At 43.6% G+C, this 25,687-nt stretch overlaps 1 protein-coding gene across 1 annotated transcript in view; it reads right to left on the bottom strand.

Annotated features, from left to right (window-relative positions):
* Positions 1 to 25,687, bottom strand: part of ROCK1 (Rho associated coiled-coil containing protein kinase 1) — a 131,185-nt gene that overhangs the window by 72,262 nt on the left and 33,236 nt on the right. Inside the window, exons 2-3 of the mRNA XM_044294801.1 lie at positions 4,937 to 5,018; positions 860 to 960 (exon numbers count right to left, since the gene is read on the bottom strand). Coding sequence (XP_044150736.1) covers positions 860 to 960; positions 4,937 to 5,018 — 183 coding nt within the window. The remainder of the gene's footprint in view (positions 1 to 859; positions 961 to 4,936; positions 5,019 to 25,687) is intronic.

Genomic DNA, 25,687 nt, shown 5'->3' with positions numbered 1-25,687 from the left:
CAGACCCCACTGATCAGATATTGATGACCTATCTAAGGATAGGTCATTAGTATTAGGCCTCATGCACACGTCTGTGACTGTATTGCGGCCCGCAAACGGCGGGTCGGCAATCCACCGCCACCAGCTGTGTGCACCACGGATGTGGACCCATTCATTTGAGTGGGCCCGCAATTCCGGAAATGTGGAATGGAGTCACGGAACACCAGAAGCACTACAGAGTGCATCCGTGGTGTTTTTTTCCGTTGTTCCGCAACGCAAATATGACATCTCATATTTTTTTGTGGTGCGGACAGACCACGGACCCATTCAAGTTAAATGGGTCGGGCCCGCTGCACGGATGCTGCCCGTGCACGAAACGGCCGCGTGCATGAGGCTTTAAAAGGGTTCTGCAGTTTCTTTTAACTGATTATCTATCCTCTAGATAGATCATCAGCATCTGTTTGGCGGGGGTCCGACACCCGGGACCCCCGCCGATCAGCTGTTTGAGAAGGCAGCGGTGCTTCAGCAGCACCGCGGCCTTCTTACTGTTTACCGCAGGCCCAGTGACGTCACGACTAGTATCAACTGGCCTGGGCGCGGCTAAGCTCTGTTCACTTGAATGGAGCTTAGCCCTGCCCAGGCCAATTGATACTAGTCGTGACGTCACTGGGCCTGCGGTAAACAGTGAGAAGGCTGCGGCGCTGATGTCGGACCCCCGCCGATCAGATGCTGATGATCTATCCAGAGGACCGATCATCAGTTAAAACAAACTGTAGAACCCCTTTAAGGTCTCGGAAAAACCCCTTTAAAGATTCACCAAACCAGTTCAGGTAAGACAAGCAGGACCATTTCCCTTATATTGCCATCAGAAGCAACCTACCAGTTGGACTTCACCAAAAGCTCCTCTGCCAATGACCTTAACCACTTCATAATCTTCAGCTTTCATTCGCAAATCCCGAATTTTACTTATTGTGTCTTTATCTAAAATAAAAAAGGGGAAAAAAATAAAATAAAGTTTCAGTCAGTCCACAGGCTATTTTTAAGCAAGTTACCAGAAAGCTGACAACAACAAGGCTGGAAGAGAGAAGTCGAATTGGCAGCATATTCCTCTTTTTATGACTGAATACTGGGCTTTCATTTAAAACACGCAATGGGAAGAACTAATTATTTGTATAAACCTGTCACTCGATAAACTAGAATCCATTTGCAGATTCCCAGTGGGCAGATATTTCAGCTCCAAATTTGGTCATGGCTGAAAAAGGCTATTTTAATCCAGGAGGGTCAACGCTGGCATGAGATTGTATGGAAGGAGCTCAGAACGCCAGAGCGCTATTAAACCCAAGGACGTCACCATTCACAATCAGGCCACTTATCTCACTTGTAAGGACGTGCAAAAAAACAAGGATCCCTTTAACAATTTACAAAAGGGGATGTCGTGCCTTATTACCACCCGACAGGGCACAGTTCCTGCAATTATGAAGTAGGGACTTAAGGGTTCTCCCATGACTAATGTAAATGATGAAAATCAGACACCATATCGTAAGTAGTACATGACAATCTCAGCCCTGTATCTCCAGAGATCTCCCCATTCATTGGTCTGCTAGATTTATGTCAAGCCGACAGCTCGGGGGCGTGTCCCTGCTCTCCCTATAACAACTCGGCGAAGCTGAGCATGTGCGGCTTCTCAGTGAGGTGGACAAAAAACAAACAGCAGGTTTACTAAAGGCTCATGCCCATGAGCAGCCGGTCCGCAATATACAGGCACTGGACACTCCGTGGTGCGGATGCGGACCCACTGACTTGAATAGGTCTGTGATCCACAACATAGGACTTCACCTATCTTTTGCGGAGCGAAGGCACGGATCGAAAGCCCACGGAAACACTACGAAGCGCTTCCACGGGCTTTCAGGTCTGTGCCCCAGCACTGCAAAAATAAAGACCATGTTCTACCTTTGGCCGTAACTTGTGGATCGCGGACCCATTCAAGTCAATGGGTCCACATCCACAAATTGAGTGCCCTTGCATTGCAGACCGCTACTTGTGGCAGCACAGGAACGGGACCCTTAGGCCCATGTGCATGAGCCCTTACTCAGTGGCTATGCTAAATGTTTAATTACAAGCAATTACAAAAGTATTCAGATCCAGGGGCTGGATTGAAAACTGTAGAATACCTTTGTAGGACAGTCCCTTTAAGTCCGAATTAAAATTATACTGACAGAATGTCAGGAGCGTTATAAGCATATTATACAACCTCTCCTACACATGCAAAAATACACTATAGACTCAAAGGGGACGTGCAGGATTTTTACTCACGAGAGGCCATCAATTTTTAGGGGGGAAAGGTAAAAAGAAAACCTGCAGATTTAACATTTTGTGGAATCTATTCACGGCATTCCCTGTGTGGCACAAGTAACAAGATAGCTTTATTTTGTGGCTCAGTACAAATATGAGAATGCCAAATTTATATATATATTTTTCTTTCCTCCTGCAGGGTGTCCGCTTCAAAATTCCCCTTCCCCTCCAGACTGAAGAGGGGAAGGCTGCTTTAACCCCCTCCTATCTCGGGATTAGTAGCAGCTAGAGATATTCTACTTCTGAAAAATGAAAGCTGCACTTCGATTGGTTGCTATGGGCAAAAGACCATTTTATAAATCTGCCCTTATTTGTACTTCCGCAATTACTGACCTTTAATTAAATTTGTGGGTCTGAAATGAAAAATCAAGTAACTGCAAATATCTAAAAATCCCTGACCGTATTGTGAATACAGTTCCTATGCAGACCTGTGTGTTTCTGTGGCAACCTCCTACAAACAAACCAGGCAACACATGCATTAAATAAAAAACACGTGCAAAATAATGGCGCAAAGTCAATTTGTAACAGTACAATCGGCTTCAATAAAACAGGCTGCAATAAAAACCATTAAAAACACACAAAGAAAAAACACTCAAGAGGTAACAAAGATTACCCCCTACCATGATACCCTGGGTGAGGCTAGCACACAACATGGCCCACACTGCATACAAGACAAACCATAATATACTAAACACATTGCAAAGTAATGAGAATATAAAATAAAAGTACATTAGTACCAGCAAGCATCCAATAATGTGAGCCCCACAGAGGAGAAAAGGAAGGGTACAATAACAGACAAGTGTAGAGGGGACGTACAACCTGAGCGCTGGTCATACCTGCGGAGTATCACTGAGCCACCGGACAGCATGCCACATACACACCCTCAGATAAAATGCTGAGGCCACGGAGCAGACTGCTGTACATATTTATATTGAATAAAGCAAAAATCCCCTAATTTGCTAAAAATGAAGCTAGTTAAAGGGGTTGTACCATCTGGGCATCCATGACATATTGACAATGTCCTGTAGGTGCGGGTCCCCATCATGAATGGAGAGCACACTGTGCATGTGCGACTTTCTCCATTCACTGCTATGGGACGTCCACAACTAGCAGAGTGCTCACTCAGCGTTTTTTGGAAATCCCATAGCAGTGAATGGAGAGAACTCGCACACGCATGGTGTACTTTCCATTCATGCCAAGGTCCCATTCTTGAGATAAAAGCAGGTCCATGAGGTGGGACCCGCACCTATAGGACATTTACAGCATACCCTGCTGATATGGCATTAAATGGGTTTTCCGACTGTTTCTAACAGATGACCACCACAATCAGGTCACAGCGCTCCAGTGATACCGCATTCTCCTTGAAGCTTACCAAGCACAGCGCCATACATTAGAAAGCCACCATGCTTGGTATTGCAGCAGGACTGAGGTGTGCGCCTAGGTCACGTGACTGATAGAAGTGACATCACTGGCCTAGCTATGCTGCTCAGAGGGCTGCAGCCTCAAACAGCTGATCATACCCCCACAGATCAGATACTGATGACCTAACCTTAGGATAGGTCATTAATTAAAAACAGTAGAAAAACCCCTTTAATTGTTCCGATAGGACACCCCCTTTAAAGTCTTATTCGCAGTGTTTAATCAGCGATTTCCATCAGTGATTGTCAGTCAAAATCAGGAGTAGATCCTATAGGGGATGTATAAGGGGACGACTTGCTTCTGTTCTGTGTTTAGAGCCGCACCTGGATTTGTCGCACAATCAATGATGAAAATCACTGACCAAACACTGACTGTGTGAAAGCGGCCTAAGGGCTCATGCACACAACCGTATGTACTTTGCGGTCCGCAAAAAATATGGATGACATCCGTGTGCATTCCGTATTTTGCGGAACAGAACAGCTGGCTCTTCATAGAACCGTACTATCCTTGTCCGTAATGAGGACAATAATAGGATATGTTCTTTTTTTTTCGCGGAATGGAAATACGGACATCCGGAAATGGAATGCATACTGAGTACCTTCCGTTTTTTTGTGTGGACCCATTGAAGTGAATGGTTCCGCATATGGTCTGCAAAAAAAAACAAAAAACGAAACGGACATGGAAATAAAATACGTTCGTGTGCATGAGCCCTAAGGCTGTATTCACATCTGTGCTGGAGGCTCCAGTAGGGGCCTCTGTTGTACATTATGGAAAAAAATAAAAAATAAATAGTAGAGCACAAAGGACTATAATAGTGAAAGGGCTTTGGCGCAGTCAGTATGTGAAGCGCCACGTCTGGCACTTCAGTTACTCTCATTGTTCTGTTCCTATGACTGAGCAGAACAGAAATCATTAGCACCAATGTGAACGCGGCCTTAAGAGTTAACTTGGTTTCCTAGATTTGTCATTTATCTTTAGTTTACCGAGTTACTCATGAGTTACCACACCTTAAGCAACAGCTTTACCTAGGGAACTACATGTTGACCAAGAGCGGTAATCTTACTAGTGTCCATCCTCCTCTCCGTATGCTTGATACATACACAGAAGGAAACATTGATACTCAAGTCTGGATAACGCCATCTCCTCCTACTAATGTACAACTGGAGAGAACAGTGAAAAGTCTTACATCGATTTAGGAAGTTGTCAATGTTCTTGTTTTTCCTCATCGCAGGGAAGTCCAAGTCATACACCATAGCGTCCAAGCCATCCTGCAAGATAAAAAGAAGATTTGAAGATCAGGGATATCATAGTCAAATCCTTCAGGGCGCTGACAACCAGGCATGGCCGTACTAGGGGAACATCCAGCCATCTTTATACTAAAGGAAAGCTACTGCATAGGATTTGTAGCTGCACGACAATCTGGACAAGGTTTTTCTGTAACATGTTACTTTTCCTACAAACCAGATTGTGTAAAAGACCACCTTTCCTATACCACCCCCGATGCTATGCCCTGCTGTGTTATCACTTACCTTGCCTTGTAGCAGCCAGTACTGTGGCTGCTGGTGGTGCCTCCTTGTGGAACTCCCAACTACTTTGTCAACTATCCAAGGCTTATAAGGCCCATACAAATTAAAACTAGTCGTCCACCAAAAACAGCAGGTCCTTCTGCCTCCCAATTATTGCCCCCAAATCACCATAAGCATGGGGAGCACTGAATTTCTATGTCTGATCCTTCTGTTCTCCCAGGACATAAGCTGCGGGTATTGCTGTCTGGTTGTGACCATCATCTCTTCCCACTGAAAACATCCATGTACCGGAATGAACCGCACAAGGATGTCTATGGGAGAGTCGGGAGAGACGGCTGTCTGCAGCTACTGAAGTTGTGTGGTCACCTTAAGGCTCAGACAGCTCAACTGGGACAACTTTCCCTGACAAATTATTTTCATCTTAGCCATTTACTAACAACTGCTGAGGACTCTTTGGCATCTAAAGGGGGTCTCCAGGAATGAGCTAAAATGGCCACCAGTGGTCTATCCTAGAATTTGAGCAGGACTGGTTACCTCCACTTGCAAGCTGCTTAGGGGGTGAGGGGGCAGGACCTCACTAAACACACCGTTCAGGTACTGGCCTAAACTACATAGCGGTGGGGTTTCCTCTCAGGCTGCTCAGCCATAACATATGGCAGGATCACATCATTACCATCTATTGTAGAGCAGCACTGCCAGGGGAGCTAACCAGTCCTCCTCACATTCTAGGACAGGTTGCTGGCAGTCATTTAAAGTCATTCCCAGAGAACCTCTATAAGAATATTTTCACACAATGATTGTAGGAATATCACATCATAGTTTTGTAAAACTATATATATATTTTTTTTATTTTTTTTACACAATTTAGCCAAGATAATTTAGTCTCCTTGAATGGAACAAAACCATGAACGGCCGTGGCTTCCAGCGGTGTCCTCCAGACACCGCGCCAAGAAAGGACAAGTCTTTGGCACAATCGCAGCTTTAAACCACTGCCCAGAGGAACCGCAACACTATAAAATCAATGACAGGCAGAAGCCACATGGCCGCTGGCTGCTAATTTAGTGCAGAATATGTGCGAAAACAACGCCTAAAAGTACTCATACATACAAGATTAATGTCAGCTGAACACCATGATTTGGGCAGGAATGGATGACCATCTAACGTGTAAGGAGGTCTCCAGACTCTCCCCAGATGTTCGTGGAAAGAAGGATCATCCTAGTAGTATTTTTAATATGAGTTGTGCAGGCAGAATCTCTTCACTTACTACTGTCAATGTGAAGCTTACCAGCCTTACGTCTCACCAAAGGTATATGCACATGCTCCCTCCCTCTACCATTTTATGGGCACCTACAAGCAGGTGTATGGATCTCAAGAACATACAGACAATAAATATCCAAGAAGGTGATCATCAGCCCTGGAATTTTGCCCGACAAACGTGATAAATTAGGGGAATACATTAAGCCTCAGACCATTCCTATGTAGATGGTTTTATTACTTGTATGGCTTCCTAGTCCACCTCAAAAGGACTTGCTCCAGCTTCACTTGTTTTTCTTAAAAACAGGAATAACTTGTATGGCGGTTCCCGAGAGAGCAGAGGTTTCAGAAAAATGGCTCAAGATAAAAACCATCTTCAGAAAAAGTGCCAGCCTCAAGGGTACGCTGGTGGCTACTTACTTCATACTTCCAAATTCTCTTTTTCTCCAGGCCATGTCATTGCCACTTTTCACTAACTCTAGCTATAGAGATTAGTTTGGACTGAAAGCACTACAGGTACAGCAATTGCAGTTTGACAACTGGAAAAATTATAAAAGTAGTTTGATGTTGTTGACCGATCAAATTGGGAGCGGTCCAACTTCTGGGACCCCTGCTGACCAGCTGTTTAAGGAGGCTATTGAGCTCCGGTGAGAACTGCGGCCTCCTTGCAGCTTTCAAAGCACAGCGCCATCCACTGCATAGTGGCCGTGTTTGGTATTGCAGCTGAGCCCCATTCACTTGAATGGCACTGATCTGCGCCTAGGCCAATAAACGTGTCTCGTCACTAGGAAGAAGCCTTAGCGTTCATCAGGACGGTCCATCTAGCATCCCATGCCCCTGTCCGTCAGTTGTTTGGGTGTAGCACCATCGCAGTCGATGCCAGACCTACACTACTCCGTCAACCTCGTCACTGCAATGCTTCTTCCAGCGAAGTCGAGGGGAGCAGCGCTGTAATAACAAGCTCCCTCCATTACAATGTTGACCGTGCTGTGAAGCTCTGGTGCCAACTTCGGGAGAAGGAGCTAAACCCAAACAGCCGATTGGCGAGGGTCTGACGCCCTGCACCCATGCCAATCAGCTAGCGATGGCCTAACCTGAGGATAGGCCATCAGTTAGTAAAGGCTGGACAACCCCTTTAAAGACATAGTTAGACATTTCTCATGGTAGCAAAAGCATTCTAGGAGTTACACTTAGGCTTTTTGCTGCGTTTTTGTTTAACCCCTTCAGGATCAGCCTATTAAGAGACTTTAGGACAATGCATTTTTTCTTTCCATCCATTGTTGCATTTCAAGAGCTATAACTACTTTATCTTCCAGTAGATGTATCTTATCTTTCTGCAGGATAAGTTGTATTTTTCAATGGTACCATTTGGTAATATCTATCATTAATTCTTTCTTTCCGAGGGAATATAAAAAACAACTGACATTGTGCAACTATCTTCCCAAGAACAAATGGATTTGATTTTGAAATTAAACTCCTGATCCTTACTGCCTCAAACGTCTGCCGTCAGGGGTGAGTCGGGGCCCCTGGTCAGCTGGTCCTGCTGAAATGAATGGCTTTGGTCTAAAGTTATCTAATGTGTATGGCTGCCAGCATAACTCTGGTGCCAACCTGGAAAACGTTCCTTGTACCACCTAGATGTGGATTGTGATGGATACAACTGCACATGACTGACGAGACCTAACCAGTAGCCCTTCTTTCCATACACATTCCCACACAGAACGAGAGGGGTTAATTATGCAATATTTCACTGGGATAAATTTACATTGGTGCCCAGAACAGGTCATAAAATGCTCCAAAGTTTAGCTAATGTTTGGAGTATAATGTCGCATCCAGTTTTAAGCTAGCCATATACATTACATTGGACCAGCCAATTACTCGTGGAGTGGCAGCATTCTCTCCACTGATAGCTGTCAGTCACCGATAGATGTACATGGGAAGGTGTTATCAGTGAATAATAGCATTCTCTGTGTAAGTGTGTATACAGAGAACTGTTCCCATAACACCTTCCCATGTACATCTATTGGTGACTGACAGTTCTCTGTATACACACTTACACAGAGAATGCTATCAATCACTGGTAACACCTTCCCATGTACATCTATCGGTGACTGACAGCAACCTCTGTATACACACTTACACAGAGAATGCTATTATTCACTGATAACACCTTCCCATGTACATCTGTGATTGATAGCATTCTCTGTGTAAGTGTGTATGCAGAGGTTGCTGTCAGTCACCGATAGATGTACATGGGAAGGTGTTATCAGTGATTGATAGCATTCTCTGTGTAAGTGTGTATACAGAGAACTGTCAGTCACTGATAAATGTACATGGGAAGGTGTTATCAGTGAATAATAGCATTCTCTGTGTAAGTGTGTATACAGAGGTTGCTGTCAGTCACCGATAGATGTACATGGGAAGGTGTCATCAGTGATTGATAGCATTCTCTGTGTGTGTATACAGAGAACTGTCAGTCACTGATAGATGTACATGGGGAGGTGTTATCAGTGATTGATAGTATTTTCTGTGTAAGTGTGTATACAGAGATAGCTGTCAGTCACTGATAGTTGTACACAGGGGAGGTGTTATCAGTGACTGATAGCATTCTCTTTGTAAGGTTACATGCACACGAACATATTTGGTTTCAGTGTCCTTTCCGTGTTTTTTTGCGGATAGGATGAAGACCAATTCATTTCAATGGGTCCGCAAAAAATGCGGACAGCACACTGTGTGAAGTCCGCATCAGTATGTCCGTTCCGTAGCCCCGCTAAAAAAAAAAAAAAAATAGACCATATCCTATTCTTGTCTGTTTTAGGCATTGTTACAATGGAGCCGCACAAAAAAAAAAAAAAAAAAAACGGATGGCAACCTTTTTTTTTTTTTTTTTTTTTTTTGCGGATCCGCAAAACACATATGGTCGTGTGCATGTAGCATAAGTGTATATACAGAGATAGCTGTCAGTCACTGATAGTTGTATGGTTGATTGATAGTAGGTCAGTGATAACTGTACACAGGGGTTTTCTTAAGTTACAAAAAGCAGAGATATAAATGTATAAAATACAAGTGAATCTTTTCCCATAAAAAAAAAAAAAAAAAAAAAAAAAATCAGTCTGCTCAGCTCCTCCTGCTCAATAACATGCTGTCTGCAGATCGCACTGCATTTCCGGGGACAAGTTCTCTTTAAAGGATACCTGTCACATTTAGACCCCCATTTCAATTTTCATATGTAGTTACCAATAACATGATATCCCAGAATCAGTTACTATTAGGCTACACTCACACGTCAGTATTTTTCTATAATCCGAATTTCGGTCCGTTTTTTGCGGATCCGTTGTTCCTGAAAATGTTTCCGTATGTCATCCGTTTTTTGCGGATCCGCAAAAAACGGAAACATGTATACATTTCAATAATCAAATAAAGTTGTTTGGATTTCTTTGAAAAATAATTGGAAAAAATATATATATAAAAATTTGCTATGTGTTTCCAGGAACGGATTCCGCAAAAATCGGAAGACATATGGAATGACATCCGAATGTCTTCCATTTTTTGCGGATCCATTGACTTTGTATTGTACCAGAATCCGATTTTTGCGGAAAAGAATAGGACATGTTTTATATTTAAACGGACATGCGGAACGGAACAACGGAAATGGACAGCACACATTGTGCTGTCTGATTTTTTCCAGGACCCATTGAAAATGAATGGGTCCAGATCTGGTCCTGATCTGTTCCGCAAAAAACGGAACAGATCAGGAAAGAAAAAATGGACGTGTGACTGGACCCTTAGACTGACTTACCCCATATTTAATAAGATTCAGCCCTTAGCAACCAGTCTACATAAAACTGCAATTTCACTATTCAGTTAAGATGGCCGCCACTGCCCTCACCCTGAGGCCAATCCCACCTGCCCTCACTAGCAGACGGCAGATCTCCCTTCCCTGCTCTGCGCCGCTTCCACTCTGCATCCTCCAAGTCTGCTGAGTGAGGGAGCGTCTGCCAAGTGCAGGGACAGGGAGAAGTGCACACAGCCCAGACACTGTTATCAGCTGCTGGGGAGGACCTGGCTTTAATCATTTACTTACAGTCCCTGGCTGTCAGTAATCTGACCCTGCACGCCGCGTGCTCCGTCCATCAACAGAGACGGACCATGCCTAGCAACTAGGGATCGACAGATTATCGGTTTTACCGATATTATCGGCCGATATTCAGGATTTTGACCGTTATCGGGATCTATTTTGCTGATATTCCGATAACATATGGGGAACACAGATAGCGCTGCTCTCAGCGCTCTCCATGTTCCCTCAGCAGCACAGGGGAGAAGGAAGCAGTGTCTCCTCCCCCTGTGCTGTTGCTGCCGCCAATGAAGAGACAGGTAAGAAGAGAAGGGGAGGGGCTGTGGCCACTGCGCCACCAATGATGTTAACTAACTAACTCATTCATTCAAATTGAACAGGAAGCGGGAGCTGGCTGCAGAATCACATAGCCGGCTCCCGACCTCTATGAGTTGTAGCAACGATCCGCAGTAGTTAACTGCTCAGGTGCCGCGGATCGCAGCTACCGCTCATAGAGGTCGGGAGCAGACTATGTGATTCTGCAGCCAGCTCCAGCCTCCTGTATATGAATAAATAAGAGATTTATCTTCATTGGTGGCGCAGTGCGCCCCCCCAAGCCCCCCAGTATTAATCATTGGTGGCGCAGTGCGCCCCCCACCCTCACATTAAAAACATTGGTGGGGCAGTGAGCCCCCCACTCACACCCCAGTATTAAACACATTGGTGGGGCAGTGCGTACATCCCACCCAAGCCCCCCCCCAGTATTAATCATTGGTGGCAGTGGCCACAGGATCCCCTCTCCCCTCCAATCGGAGCCCCAGCAGTGTAAGCCTGGGGCTCCGATCTGTTACCATGGCAGCCAGGACGCTATTGAAGCCCTGGCTGCCATAGTATGCTCCATGCTGCTGTGTGCACAAAGAACAGAGCAGCAGGGACAGTGTGAGCTCCTATTCACCCTGATAGAGATCTACCAGGGTGAATAGGACAAGGGTTCTATAGTCCCTAAGGGGGCTAAAAGTTAGTTTAAAAAAAAAAAAAAAAAAATATTAAGTATAAATGAAAAAGAAAGCTTAACAAAACAAAAAAACAAAAACAAAAATACCTACACATTAACAATAATAAACAAACATTCATTTTCAGCAGATGTGTAGGAATTTTTTATTTTTTTTCAAAAATGAAAATTCACAGAATGTCGGTATAAATTATCGGCCTGAAAGTTCACAAATTATCGGTATCGGCCCTAAAAAAAAAAATCAATATCGGTCGATCCCTACTAGCAACCCTATTTTAAGCACAGGTAAAGTAGGCAGTACAGGGAACAAAAATGTGGAAATAAGGGGTAATTGAATACACAGTGAAAAGTTTAAATAGGGCGACCAAGGTGATATCACCACAATCCAATACTCCAAAAAAATAAAATAATTTTATATATATATATATATATATATATATATATATATATATATATACACACACACACACACACACACACACACGACAGTTATACTTTAATTATTGTAGGCAGATCAGAATTGACACAGAAAATAAAGACCTGGCTATGCCCCAGGAGCTCACAACCAAAGCTGGCCATACAAATGGAATAGGTGTCTGTCTACTGACGGGGGAGGGGATCCCGTACACATAAAATGATCAAACCAGTCAATTCCAAAACTTTATATGGCCAGATTAACGCTGCTGCTTTCTGCTGAGGTCTACAAAAGTCAAGTTGGTTCCTGCAATAATGTAACTGGCACCTTAAGACTATGAAGTTTTGTCGATCCTGATCTTACCGCTGTGCAAGACGGTGGAAATCGGCTGGATCCAAAATATCACAATTGTGGGGCAAGTGAGGCTAGAGATAACATGCTAACCAATAGCTGACAAACCAAGTGGGCAGAAGTTCTTATGTTATTTCTATAGACTTATGACATATGAGAATATTAGAACATTAGTCATCAGGGCCCAGGTGCAGAGGTCCCCACCAATCTCTTTGGCTCAAATCTTTATTTTATTTTTTCCATAAACGTCAAGCCTTTCCCAGCAAATTCTGACTAATTGTCATCGTAAACCAGATTTGTCACGTGGCTTGAAATGCAAGATAAAACTTTAAAGTAAAACCAAGACAGTGAATTTTCAGGAAATTAACGGTTTTAGAATTACTTGAACCTAGATGCAAGGGTGGTCCTAAAATGGAGCAATTTTATCGGAAGTTGACACCTTCAAACATAACATTTGCTAGCCAAGGAACCCGAGGGAAATTTCCAACATTCCTGCCACTTACTATAAACACTTCTAATGGGGAACACGTACTTATACAACTCTTCACTATATTCTTCAAAGAAGCTTTGAGGTGAACCTATTCTCCAAGACACAGGCAAATATGCAACTTCAAACAAGGCCGGACCCAGTAGGCCAAGAATCACAAACGCACTGTAGATTTTTTTTTTTTTTTATAAACTTGAAAGAATAATTCTAAAATTATGAAATCTGGAAAGAGCTTGCTTTATAATCTGCAGGTGCTACCATCTCCATGACTGGGTACAGAGACGCACTGCCTGGGCCCGAATCTCTATTATAGCCATTAATAGCAGCAATGTCGGCAGACTAAGAAGAGGTGAAGCTCTCCATTATGGGAAGAAAGGAATTCCTGGAAAGCAGACAACGTTATAATGGAAACAACGTGTTTCCTCAATACAAAATTTAAAGGACAATAAGGTGCCGATACCAGTCCTTCAGAACCAGCCATGTTCATGGGGTGAATAAACCCATAAACGTCTCAACTGCATTTTCTCTGAAATCCAAGAAAGGTTTCTGAGCTTCCAAAGAAAACAAAATTCCTACAAATGAATGATGGCAGTAAAGTGCTGAATGGAGCAGCACACATACAACATTTCTCAAAACAAGAAATCCTGCAAATCCGGCGGAAGGCTTTGAGAAAGCCATCACAATCTGTAATGTTATGGCCATTTCTTAAAAGGGGTTCTCCTGCCGGGGGGCAGACAACCCCAATGCTTCTATAACAAAAACTTGTCTACTGTCCCGCTGTACCATTCAAGCAGACATGACCACACCACTTCTCAGTTCTTCAGGGACCAGCAATGGCTGGGAACAGAAAAGCAGGGCAGGCATGGCACAAGTCAGGACCATTGTGGTTGTCAGCTACTAGGCTGGACAACCCCTTTAACAAAAAGGTAGTCATACTAACCATTGTTAAGACACCTCTAGGACACCACTCTACAGATTAGTTATTATAAGAATGTGCCTAATATCTATTTATTCTCCTGTATATATTTGTGGGATGTACAATATGTGCAGTACCATATGATCTGTTGAAGCACGACTTCACACCGCCTCTAGAGGCATCCTGGGGTATCTGACACTGCGGTCGCCTAACCCGCCAAGAATGATGGCTTTGGTCGACTCTCTAATACAGGCATCCTCAAACTGCGGCCCTCCAGCTGTTGTAAAACTACAACTCCCACAATGCCCTGCTGTAGGCTGATACCTGTAGGCTGTTCGGGCATGCTGGGAGTTTTAGTTTTGCAACAGCTGGAGGGCCGCAGTTTAAGGATGCCTGCTCTGTGTGGGCAGCTACTAACTCTTCCGCCATCATCTGAAAATAAGATTTTTGCCTGATCCTTTTGTTCTCTCGGGACATAAGCCACCTCCAGAAGTGTCCGTCAGCTGCTTTCTCCCCATGAAACACATATACAGGTTCAGGCAAGCCAAACGTGTACTGTATGTGTATGGGAGAGTCGGGCGTGATAACCGCTGGCCAGATTGATCCACTGCCGGCTATTGAATGTGTATGGGGTCTGACCTCCATGGATTGGACTTGCTTTTCCAGCACATGCCACAGAGCCATAAGCAGATTTTGCAGGCCAAAACCAGTGCTGGTAGGGACAAGGAGGCCAAGGTAGAGGCAAGTGGGGGTAATGGAAAACGGCACAAAGTGTTCTACCTATGGTCACCCGTACTAACGGCACATGCATTTCACAAACTGCAGAACCCAACAGTTCAGTTTTGATTTTACACATTCAAGATGAATCCGTTCCGTTAGAAAAAACTGATCCGTCACATCGAAATTTAATGGGTGACTGATCCATTTTTTTTTCCCCCAGTTTTTATGACCGGACAAAAACCACAGCTAGCAGCAAAACACAATGCTGCCCAGAACTGAGGACATCCTGAACGGATCTCATTCCATTCAGAATGCACAAGGACCAAGCGGAGGCCGGAGAACGTCCCCGTCATGCAGCTCCACACCTGCACTGTTCTAGACGTCTTCCATCACAAGTTTACTTTTCCGTCTTCGCTTGCTCAGCTCAGCCTCCTCTCCATCCGACAGACAAGATAGCAGGCCATCATCATCAGTGATTTGGGGGGTGTACTGTTACAGAACCTGTCCCGAGGAGGCTACAAAGCCGCACAGGCGAACAACGCCAGGAAGCACATCGATTAAACCAACAGTTTAACCACTTTGCATGTATTTGTAAACTGCACATGGCTGAGCTGAGAGCGTCCTGGCAGAGCGCCACCGACCTGAAGCCCTCGAGCTGCCAGCAGCCGGCTCTAATACCTCCCAATGCGGCAGCGCTGGAATTGGATGAAGCGCTCGGCTCATATATTATATATGGAAAGTTTAAAAGGGAGTCAGTCTCCAGGAAACTCGCTGATAAACCAGGCACAATGGGGCCATTTAGCAAGACCCCCCCCCCCCCCCATGGCCAGTTTTTGCTGTAGAAAGGTTGCAAGACCCCATTTTGAAACGTTTTAAATGCTTCTGCAGCTAAATTTACGCACAAGTGACATTTTTGATTTGACTGAAGAGTTCAGACTAGGCACATGGGATTCTGGAGGATGCGTCTAATTTATAATTTATGACGAGCCCTGCATCTCATTATAAATTGGGCGCACCACCCAGCAGAGCCAGGGTAACAAAGGCATAAAATGTTAGTCTCTGATAAATGACCCAATGTCTTACACTTAGTGATATGTGGGTTCATTCTGGAAAAAAACTACTTTAAACCCATTTGCAAATCAGCAGTTAAGTGCAATGGGCCCAGGCCACTCTGTGCACTCTTGCTCCTCCTGCATCCTCTGCCAGTTCCTTAATTGACAGGGCCAGGTTAGTGCATAGTCCTCTCTCCTGGCCCTGAAAATTAAGAAAGGAAGGGCTGGTGGAGGAAGCAGCAGGAGGAGCAAGGGTGCACAGAGTGGCCTGGGCCCGCCCACATGGCACTTCCCTGATCATTTGCATATGGATTATTCAGCTGAGTTGCCTATAAGGCATTCTCTCTGTTTTAACAATGATTCTTCTAGTGACAAAACCCCTTAAAAATTTAACATTAAAGGGTCATTCTATGTCAAGTGGACCAATCTAGAAATCCGACCCTCTCCAAATTGAATAACATTTTGCACATATGTTCCCTGGGGTCCTAAATGAAATCTTACAACATTTTCACCTAGGCCTCTGTTGGTTCCAGAGTTTCCGGCAGCGGATGATGGACCAGCTGTAATGCGCTGCTTGTAGTAAAACTACTTAGTCTCCTTGCAAAGTTTGGTGCCTGAAGAAGGCTTGACTCAATTTTTACATGCCATCAAAACAGGCCCAAAAATTGACGAATGCTAGTTAAGAGTCTACTTTGACTGCCCACTGCTCCTGACAAGCATGTCGGCTCAGGCTGTAATTTTGCCAGGAGTTATGGCCCATGATATATAGCTTAAGGTCACATACACATGCTTTCCAACCAACTTTAAGACAAGATATGATTAGACAAAGAAATATAAAAATTTGTATCAGGATCCTGATCAGTCGGAAAATTGCCTGATCAGTCAGAAAAATTACATGCGTTTGCATACAGTTTGCCTGATCAGGCAGGCAGTTCAGGCAACGGAACTGCCTGCTGGAATCCTCTGCCACAAGTGTGAAAGTAGCCTAAGGAGATTTAACAAGACAAAAGACCGTCAGATCTCCTTACCACTGAGAGCGCACTCGCGGTGTCCGTGCACGCGTCCATGAGTCAATGCTCGCTGTAATCTTAACTTACCCATGCCCTGGTACTGCGCTTGCGCGGAGGTGCAGTGCCATGGTACTGCACTTGCGCGGAGGCGCACACCCCCAGAAGTGACGTGGGGTAAGGGAATCTGACGAGGTAAGGTTTTCTGACAGAACACTGGCCTTATGTTGGCCAGAAGTAAGCTCACATTTTTTGGTGCCTGAAGAAGGCTTGACTCAATTTTTACATGCCATCTAAATAGGCCAAGAAATTGACATATGACCGTTTAAGGGCCTACTTTGACTGCCCACTGCTCCTGACATGCATTTCCGATCAGGCTGTCACTTTGCCAGGAGTTATGGCCCATGATATACAGGTCCTTCTCAAAAAATTAGCATATTGTGATAAAGTTCATTATTTTCTGTAATGTACTGATAAACATTAGACTTTCATATATTTTAGATTCATTACACACCAACTGAAGTAGTTCAAGCCTTTTATTGTTTTAATATTGATGATTTTGGCATACAGTTCATGAAAACCCCAAATTCCTATCTCAAAAAATTAGCATATCATGAAAAGGTTCTCTAAACGAGCTATTAACCTAATCATCTGAATCAACTAATTAACCCTAAACACCTGCAAAAGATTCCTGAGGCTTTTAAAAACTCCCAGCCTGGTTCATTACTCAAAACCGCAATCATGGGTTCTGCTGTCCAGAAGGCCATCATTGACACCCTCGAACAAGAGGGTAAGACACAGAAAGAAATTTCTGAACGAATAGGCTGTTCCCAGAGTGCTGTATCAAGGCACCTCAGTGGGAAGTCTGTGGGAAGGAAAAAGTGTGGCAGAAAACGCTGCACAACGAGAAGAGGTGACCGGACCCTGAGGAAGATTGTGGAGAAGGACCGATTCCAGACCTTGGGGGACCTGCGGAAGCAGTGGACTGAGTCTGAAGTAGAAACATCCAGAGCCACCGTGTACAGGCGTGTGCAGGAAATGGGCTACAGGTGCCGCATTCCCCAGGTCAAGCCACTTTTGAACCAGAAACAGCGGCAGAAGCGCCTGACCTGGGCTACAGAGAAGCAGCACTGGACTGTTGCATGTCATTCGGAAATCAAGGTGCCAGAGTCTGGAGGAAGACTGGGGAGAGGGAAATGCCAAAATGCCTGAAGTCCAGTGTCAAGTCCCCACAGTCAGTGATGGTCTGGGGTGTCATGTCAGCTGCTGGTGTTGGTCCACTGTGTTTTATCAAGGGCAGGGTCAATGCAGCTAGCTATCAGGAGATGTTGGAGCACTTCATGCTTCCATCTGCTGAAAAGCTTTATGGAGATGAAGATTTCATTTTTCAGCACGACCTGGCACCTGCTCACAGTGCCAAAACCACTGGTAAATGGTTTACTGACCATGGTATTACTGTGCTCAATTGGCCTGCCAACTCTCCTGACCTGAACCCCATAGAGAATCTGTGGGATATTGGGAAGAGAAAGTTGAGAGACGCAGGACCCAACACTCTGGATGAGCTTAAGGCCGCTATCGAAGCATCCTGGGCCTCCATAACACCTCAGCAGTGCCACAGGCTGATTGCCTCCATGCCACGCTGCATTGAAGCAGTCATTTCTGCAAAAGGATTCCCGACCAAGTATTGAGTGCATAACTGAACATCATTATTTGAAGGTTGACTTTTTTTTGTATTAAAAACACTTATTTTATTGGTCGGATGAAATATGCTAATTTTTTGAGATAGGAAATTTGGGTTTTCATGAGCTGTATGCCAAAATCATCAATATTAAAACAATAAAAGGCTTGAACTACTTCAGTTGGTGTGTAACGAATCTAAAATATATGAAAGTCTAATGTTTATCAGTACATTACAGAAAATAATGAACTTTATCACAATATGCTAATTTTTTGAAAAGGACCTGTATATCTTAAGGTCACATACACAAGCTTTCCAACCAACTTGAAGATAACATATGATTAGACAAAGAAATTACATTTCATATTTTTGCTACTAATGGGGTGGAAATATATCAAATGTGTAATTTTGAATCTTTTTTTTTTTATTAATCTCATCTAAAAGAGCATGTTTTTTGCCACAAGATGTTTTATCCTTGACCCGGCCTTACGTTGGCCAGAACAAAGCTCACAAGAATGTACCTATTGTGCATGAACTTCACTACAAGGAGACATTTTTGGTGGCCTCCCGTCTGCCAGGCTGGTGAGCCAGAAACAGAAGATTATGTAGTGCTGCCGAGCTTGTTATCCTAATATAACTTAGATATATTTCCATACACATTCTAATTAATTGTGGGTTGCCATTTTAAATTGGATTTAATTGAATTGGTTCACACCTATGGCCTATATTACTTCAATGTACTTGAATAAATGACCTACAAGCTACACAATCATTACCTACAACTCATTCCGTCTGTGTCTGCACAATCCATCAAAATGTTAACCTTTTGGCCACTACACTTCCGGATGACTACAAATTGCTTTAAAGTAAAACTGTCATGTTGCAACAATGTGAGAAGTGCCCTGGAAGAATATCTTGCTGATTATTTTAAGGATAGTGACCCCGATGATACTGATGAATTTAAGAAGTGGACTTCCACAGATCGGGATACCTTAGAAACCCAGCAGTTATCCTTAGAGGATTTCACCTCAGAACTAATTGACAAAATGTGTAACTTGACTAGACACCAAAGTGCTCATCTAAATTTTCAGAAACTAAATCTGGAGGGGGGACATGTAATTGTCCTGATGGACTTTGCCAAAAACGACTCCTTTGTTGTCCAGGATGCAGTGCAGGGGTTTCACCGGGAAACTAGCCAGTAAAACTGTCGTTTGCTGTTGCAACCCTGGCTTCCGATGCTTCAGCATTTGCATAAGGGTCCATTCACACGTCCTGTTTTTTTCCATCCTGAAAAACGGTCCGTTTTTTGCGGATCCGTTGTTCCTGAAAATGTTTCCGTATGTCATCCGTATGTCATCCGTTTTTTGCGGATCCGCAAAAAACGGGAGCATGTATACATTTCAATAATCAAATAAAGTTGTTTGGATTTCTTTGAAAAAAAATTGGAAAAAAAAAAAAAAAAAAAAAAAAAAAAAAAAAATTTGTTATGTGTTTCCAGGAACGGAATCCGCAAAAAACGGATGACATACGGAATGACATCCGAATGTCATCCGTTTTTTGCGGATCCATTGACTTTGTATTGTACCAGGATCCGATTTTTCAGGACAAGAATAGGACATGTTTTATATTTAAACGGACATGCGGAACGGAACAACGGAAACGGACAGCACACATTGTGCTGTCCGATTTTTTCCAGGACCCATTGAAAATGAATGGGTCCAGATCTGGTCCTGATCTGTTCCTGAAAAAACGGAACAGATCAGGAAAGAAAAAACGGACGTGTGAATGGACCCTAACCAGTGACTGCTTGCCTCATGACACAATAGCTGTCCATACATTTTTGAAGAAGCCGATTAGGCATCTGAAGGACGCACTAGCCATTTTAAAGGGAACCTGTCGTCACCTTTATGCTGCCCATACTAACAGCAGAATAAGGCTGAGTTCACACGGGCGTGTCCGGATTAGGTCCGGATGCGTCCCGGTGTATTGCGGCAAACCCGCGCGATTGGGTACGCAATTGCAGTCAGTTTTGACTGCGATTGCGTTCCGATGTTCAGTGTTTATCACGCGGGTGCAATGTGTTTTGCACTCGCGTGATAAAAAACCGACTGTGGTACCCAGACCCGAACTTCTTCACAGAAGTTCAGGTTTGGGTTAGTTGTAGTGTAGATTGTATTATTTTCCCTTATAACATGGTTATAAGGGAAAATAATAGCATTCTGAATACAGAATGCTTAGTACAAGGGCAATTGAGGGTTAAAAAAATAAAAAATAAATTAACTCACCTTGTCCTCTTCATCGCGCAGTTCCCGGTCTGGTAGATGAGCTGTCGGCTAAAGGACCTTTGGTGACGTCAGATCACATGCTCCAATCACATGGTACATCACCGTGGTGATGTACCATGTGATTGGAGCATGTGATCTGACGTCACCAAAGGTCCTTTAGCCGACAGCTCATCAGAAGAGACCGGGAACTGCGCGATGAAGAGGACAAGGTGAGTTAATTTATTTTTTATTTTTTTAACCCTCAATTGCCCTTGTACTAAGCATTCTGTATTCAGAATGCTATTATTTTCCCTTATAACCATGTTATAAGAGAAAATAATACAGTGAATAGACTGTCACCTAGCAACCATGAGTGAAAATCGCACCGCATCCGCACTTGCTTGCGGATGCTTGCGATTTTCACTCAGCCCCATTCATTTCTATGGGGCCTGTCCTGCGTTACAAACGCAGAATATAGAGCATGCTGCGATTTTAAAGCATTGCAGAAGTGATGCGTGAAAAAAATCGCTCTTGTGCACAGCCCCATAGAAATGAATGGTGCCGGATTCAGTGCGGGTGCAATACGTTCACCTACCGCATTGCACCCGCGCGGAAATCTCGCCCGTGTGAACTCAGCCTAAAGCAGAGACAGGTGAGTTGGTTTCAGCGGTCTGTCATTTATAAGGTAAAAGCTAGTGATTGCTGAGAACCAACCTCACAATCATTGCAGACTGGGCCTGGAAAAAAGAGTCCCGGACACCTGAGAAGAGTCCTGGTTATTCATGAATCCCTGCTCTCCTGCCCACCTGCTGATGACTGACAGGCTTCTACCTAGTTTTCTCCCTTTCTCTCTAGGAGAGAACTGCCAATCATCAGCAGATGGGCAGGAGAGCAGGAGATTATGTATAACCATGACTCTTCTCAGGTAGATTTCACTTTTCAAGGCCTGGGCTGCAATGATTATGATGCTGGTTCTCAGCAACCACTTACTTTTAGCTCATGAGTGACATCGCTGACATCAGCATTTCTGTCACTATTTTATTCTGCCCTCAGTGAGATCAGCATGAAGTTAATGACAGGTTCCCTTTAAAGCATTTTCACTATTTTAGTGATGGATCTGATGCTCAGTACAAAAACTTCAAAAATGTTATTAATCTATGCAGTCACAATAATGACTTCTGCATCACCGCTGAGTGGAACTTTTTGGGCACAAGCCATGGAAAAAATCACCTTGTGATGGAATTGCAGGAACTGCAAAACGTTTGGTTGCCAGGGCTAGTTTACAGCGTCCAGTCAAGAACCAAGATTTGACACCAAAAGATCTGTATGACTTCTGCAGCAAAAAATGTTCCTGGTTCTACATTTTTCTTTGTCCCAAAAGGAAGATGTTGATGCAAACAGACCTATTCAAGAAGAAAGGTTTAGCAAGGGTCATACTGTTGCTGGGACAAGGGAGCACCATCGGTTCAAACCCATTGATACAACTAATATTTGTGTTAGCGAAACTTCGAAAGATGCAACCTCATTTATTGCACTTACACTAAGTGTTCTGGAACATGAATGTCAATCAGTCCTCAAAGTATCCGGTCTTCAACCTGGTCAGTACGTAGCTTGCACCTATGATAACTCCTGGTGGATTGGCAATATATGTAAAGTTTCAATTGAGGAGCATGATGTGTGATCAATTTCTTGCATCCCCATGGTCCCGCAAAGGTAATTTTACTGGCCTTCCCGCAAAGACACTTGCTGGTTCCCAGAAGAGCATGGCATTGCTTCCCTTGATGAACCTACAACATCATCTGGCAGGCAATATGTCTTCTCACAAGATGTTTTGGTGAACATTGACAGGAAATTTACAACTTTGTACAATTGGAGAAAGATTGGAAGAATAGTCTTCTTGTGAAATCTGTATTTTTTAGCAATTTTAGCATGCATGTTGTGTTTTTACTTTCTTGTTTTTCTTCAATAAAACGTGGACACCCATGGCTGCCATCTTCTCCGGTTGTTGGAAATTGCTCTTTGGCAATGGCAATAATTTGGTTGAACTGGCAGTAGCTGAGTCGTCCAATGCAAGATTGATGATAAATGTGCCAATTTAAAAATGGCAGCCCACAATTAATTAGAATATGTGTATGGCAAAATATACACTCACCTAAAGAATTATTAGGAACACCATACTAATACGGTGTTGGACCCCCTTTTGCCTTCAGAACTGCCTTAATTCTACGTGGCATTGATTCAACAAGGTGCTGATAGCATTCTTTAGAAATGTTGGCCCATATTGATAGGATAGCATCTTGCAGTTGATGGAGATTTGAGGGATGCACATCCAGGGCACAAAGCTCCTGTTCCACCACATCCCAAAGATGCTCTATTGGGTTGAGATCTGGTGACTGTGGGGGCCATTTTAGTACAGTGAACTCATTGTCATGTTCAAGAAACCAATTTGAAATGATTTGAGCTTTGTGACATGGTGCATTATCCTGCTGGAAGTAGCCATCAGAGGATGGGTACATGATGGACATAGTCAGAAACAATGCTCAGGTAGCCCGTGGCATTGAAACGATGGGCAATTGGCACTAAGGGGCCTAAAGTGTGCCCAGAAAACATCCCCCACACCATTACACCACCAGCCTGCACAGTGGTAACAAGGCATGATGGATACATGTTCTCATTCTGTTTACACCAAATTCGGACTCTACTATGTGAATGTCTCAACAGAAATCGAGACTCATCAGACCAGGCAACATTTTTCCAGTCTTCAACAGTCCAATTTTGGTGAGCTCGTGCAAATTGTAGCCTCTTTTTCCTATTTGTAGTGGAGGTGAGTGGTACCCGGTAAGTTCTTCTGCTGTTGTAGCCCACCTTTCTTTCCCATTCTGACATTCAGTTTGGAGTTCAGGAGATTGTCTTGACCAGGACCACAACCCTACATGCATTGAAGCAACTGCCATGTGATTGGTTGACTAGATAATCGCATTAATGAGAAATAGAACAGGTGTTCCTAATAATTCTTTAGGTGAGTGTATATGTTCTATTAGGATAACAAGCTCGGCAGCACTACATAATCTTCTGTTTCTGGCTCACCAGCCTGTCAGACAGGAGGCCACCAAAAATGTCTCCTTGTAGTGAAGTTAATGCACAATAGGTACATTCTTGTGAGCTTTGTTCTGGCCAACGTAAGGCCGGGTCAAGGATAAAACAGGGTGACTTGTTGCAAAAAACATGCTCTTTTAGATGAGATTAATAAAAAAAAAGATTCAAAATTACACATTTGATATATTTCCACCCCATTAGTAACAAAAATATGAAATGTCATTTCTTTGTCTAATCATATGTTATCTTCAAGTTGGTTGGAAAGCTTGTGTATGTGACCTTAAGATATATATCATGGGCCATAACTCCTGGCAAAGTGACAGCCTGATCGGACATGCATGTCAGGAGCAGTGGGCAGTCAAAGTAGGCCCTTAAACGGTCATACGTCAATTTCTTGGCCTATTTAGATGGAATGTAAAAATTGAGTCAAGCCTTCTTCAGGCACCAAACTTTGCAAGGAGACTAAGGCTACTTTCACACTAGCGTTGTTTGAATCCGGCGTTCAATTCCGACACCGGAACTGCCCGCCGGATCCGGAAAAACGTGTGAAAACTGATTACATTTGAATCCTGATCAGGTTTTCGGTCACAATGGAAAAATGCATTGGAAAAAACGGATCCGCCATTTATGGACTTTAACTTTTTTTTCCTATTTTTCGGGTTTAACATGCAAAAGCCGGATCCGTTTTGACTGAACACACGGCGTTAATGCAAGTCAATGGGAAAAAAGCCTGATCAGGCGTTCAGTCAAAGTGTTCAGGATTTTTGGCCGGAGGTAAAAATACTGCATGCTACGTTTTTCTGAAAAGCCTGATCAGTCAAAAAGACTGAACAGAAGACATCCTGAGGGACGGACTCTCCATTCAGAATGCATGGGGATAAAACTGATCAGTTCTTTTCCGGATTTGAGCCCCTAGGACAGAACTCAGCGCCGGAAAAGAAAAACGCTAGTGTGACAGTAGCCTTAGAGTAGTTTGACTAACCTGCCTCCTAGCTTAACTACTTAGGATACTGTGCCTTGACAAAGTTGCCACTTTGGGTTACGCAGCAAGCAGCGCATTACAGCTGGTCCATCATCAGCTGCCTGAAACTCTGGAACCAACAGAGGCCTAGATGAAAAATGTACTTGTAAGATTTCATTTAGGACCCTAGGGAACATCTGTGCAAAATGTTATTTAATTTGGAGAGGGTCGGATTTCTAGGTTGGTCCACTTGACATGGAATGACCCTAAAGTGTCTGTCTCCCCCTCCCCCCCCCCAAAAAAAAAAAATACAACAAATCCATACATTTTGGGCGGATTCACTCAGTTTTTGTGGTAGGTTGCCAATCCAGATTTGCAGGTGGAAATTCTGCAGTGAATTATGGTAGCAGCAAAATAGATGACATTTTAACAGCCCTCATACACAAGCTGCAGAATAATATCCCCATGTAAAAGGCCATGTAGTACAGATCTGCCCAGTCCAGCTAGTTCTCATTCTTCCTACAGACACATCATGATACAGTGGTGTACTATTGACAGGGATTTGGGGTGATAAAATATTTGATTTCCCCGAGTGCAGAACATAACATACATATCTGATCACATACTTTAGATAGCTGTAAGCCAAACGCATGCACGCTCAAGGTTGGCGGAGAACAAATCCAACATCCGACCCTTCTTTTCCAAATCGTCACCTTCAGGGGAGGGTCAGGACATGGAGACATATTAGATGTGACTACCTGCACGCAATGGCTGTGAGGCTCTAAAGAAACACAACTAGTCTCACCTGACATGCTAGAAGCTTATCCAAGCAACACTATGAACACCTTTTTTTTATCATATATTACCAGCCTATATGAGAATATTCTATGTATATATTTATTTTTATTATTTTTTTAAATATAAAACGGGTGAATGGTTTTCTGGATATAATTTTTTTTAAAGTCAATCCATGTATTCTACTACCAGTCCTGGCTCTTAACTTCCTCCTTCGGGCTCATTCAGACGGCTGTATGCTGTCAGCAAAAATGCGGATCCGTTTTTTTGCCGATTAGGTGCTGTTACATTAACTTCTATGGGGCACTTTTCTTCTTTTGCACAGCTCAGCAAAAAAAAATTAAACAAG

The sequence above is a fragment of the Bufo gargarizans genome, chromosome 5, assembly GCF_014858855.1.
Source record: "Bufo gargarizans isolate SCDJY-AF-19 chromosome 5, ASM1485885v1, whole genome shotgun sequence".
In the NCBI taxonomy this organism is placed as follows: Eukaryota; Metazoa; Chordata; class Amphibia; order Anura; family Bufonidae; genus Bufo; species Bufo gargarizans.
The sequence above is the reverse complement of the archived record's forward strand: the minus strand, read 5'-3'. Positions and strand labels throughout refer to the sequence as shown.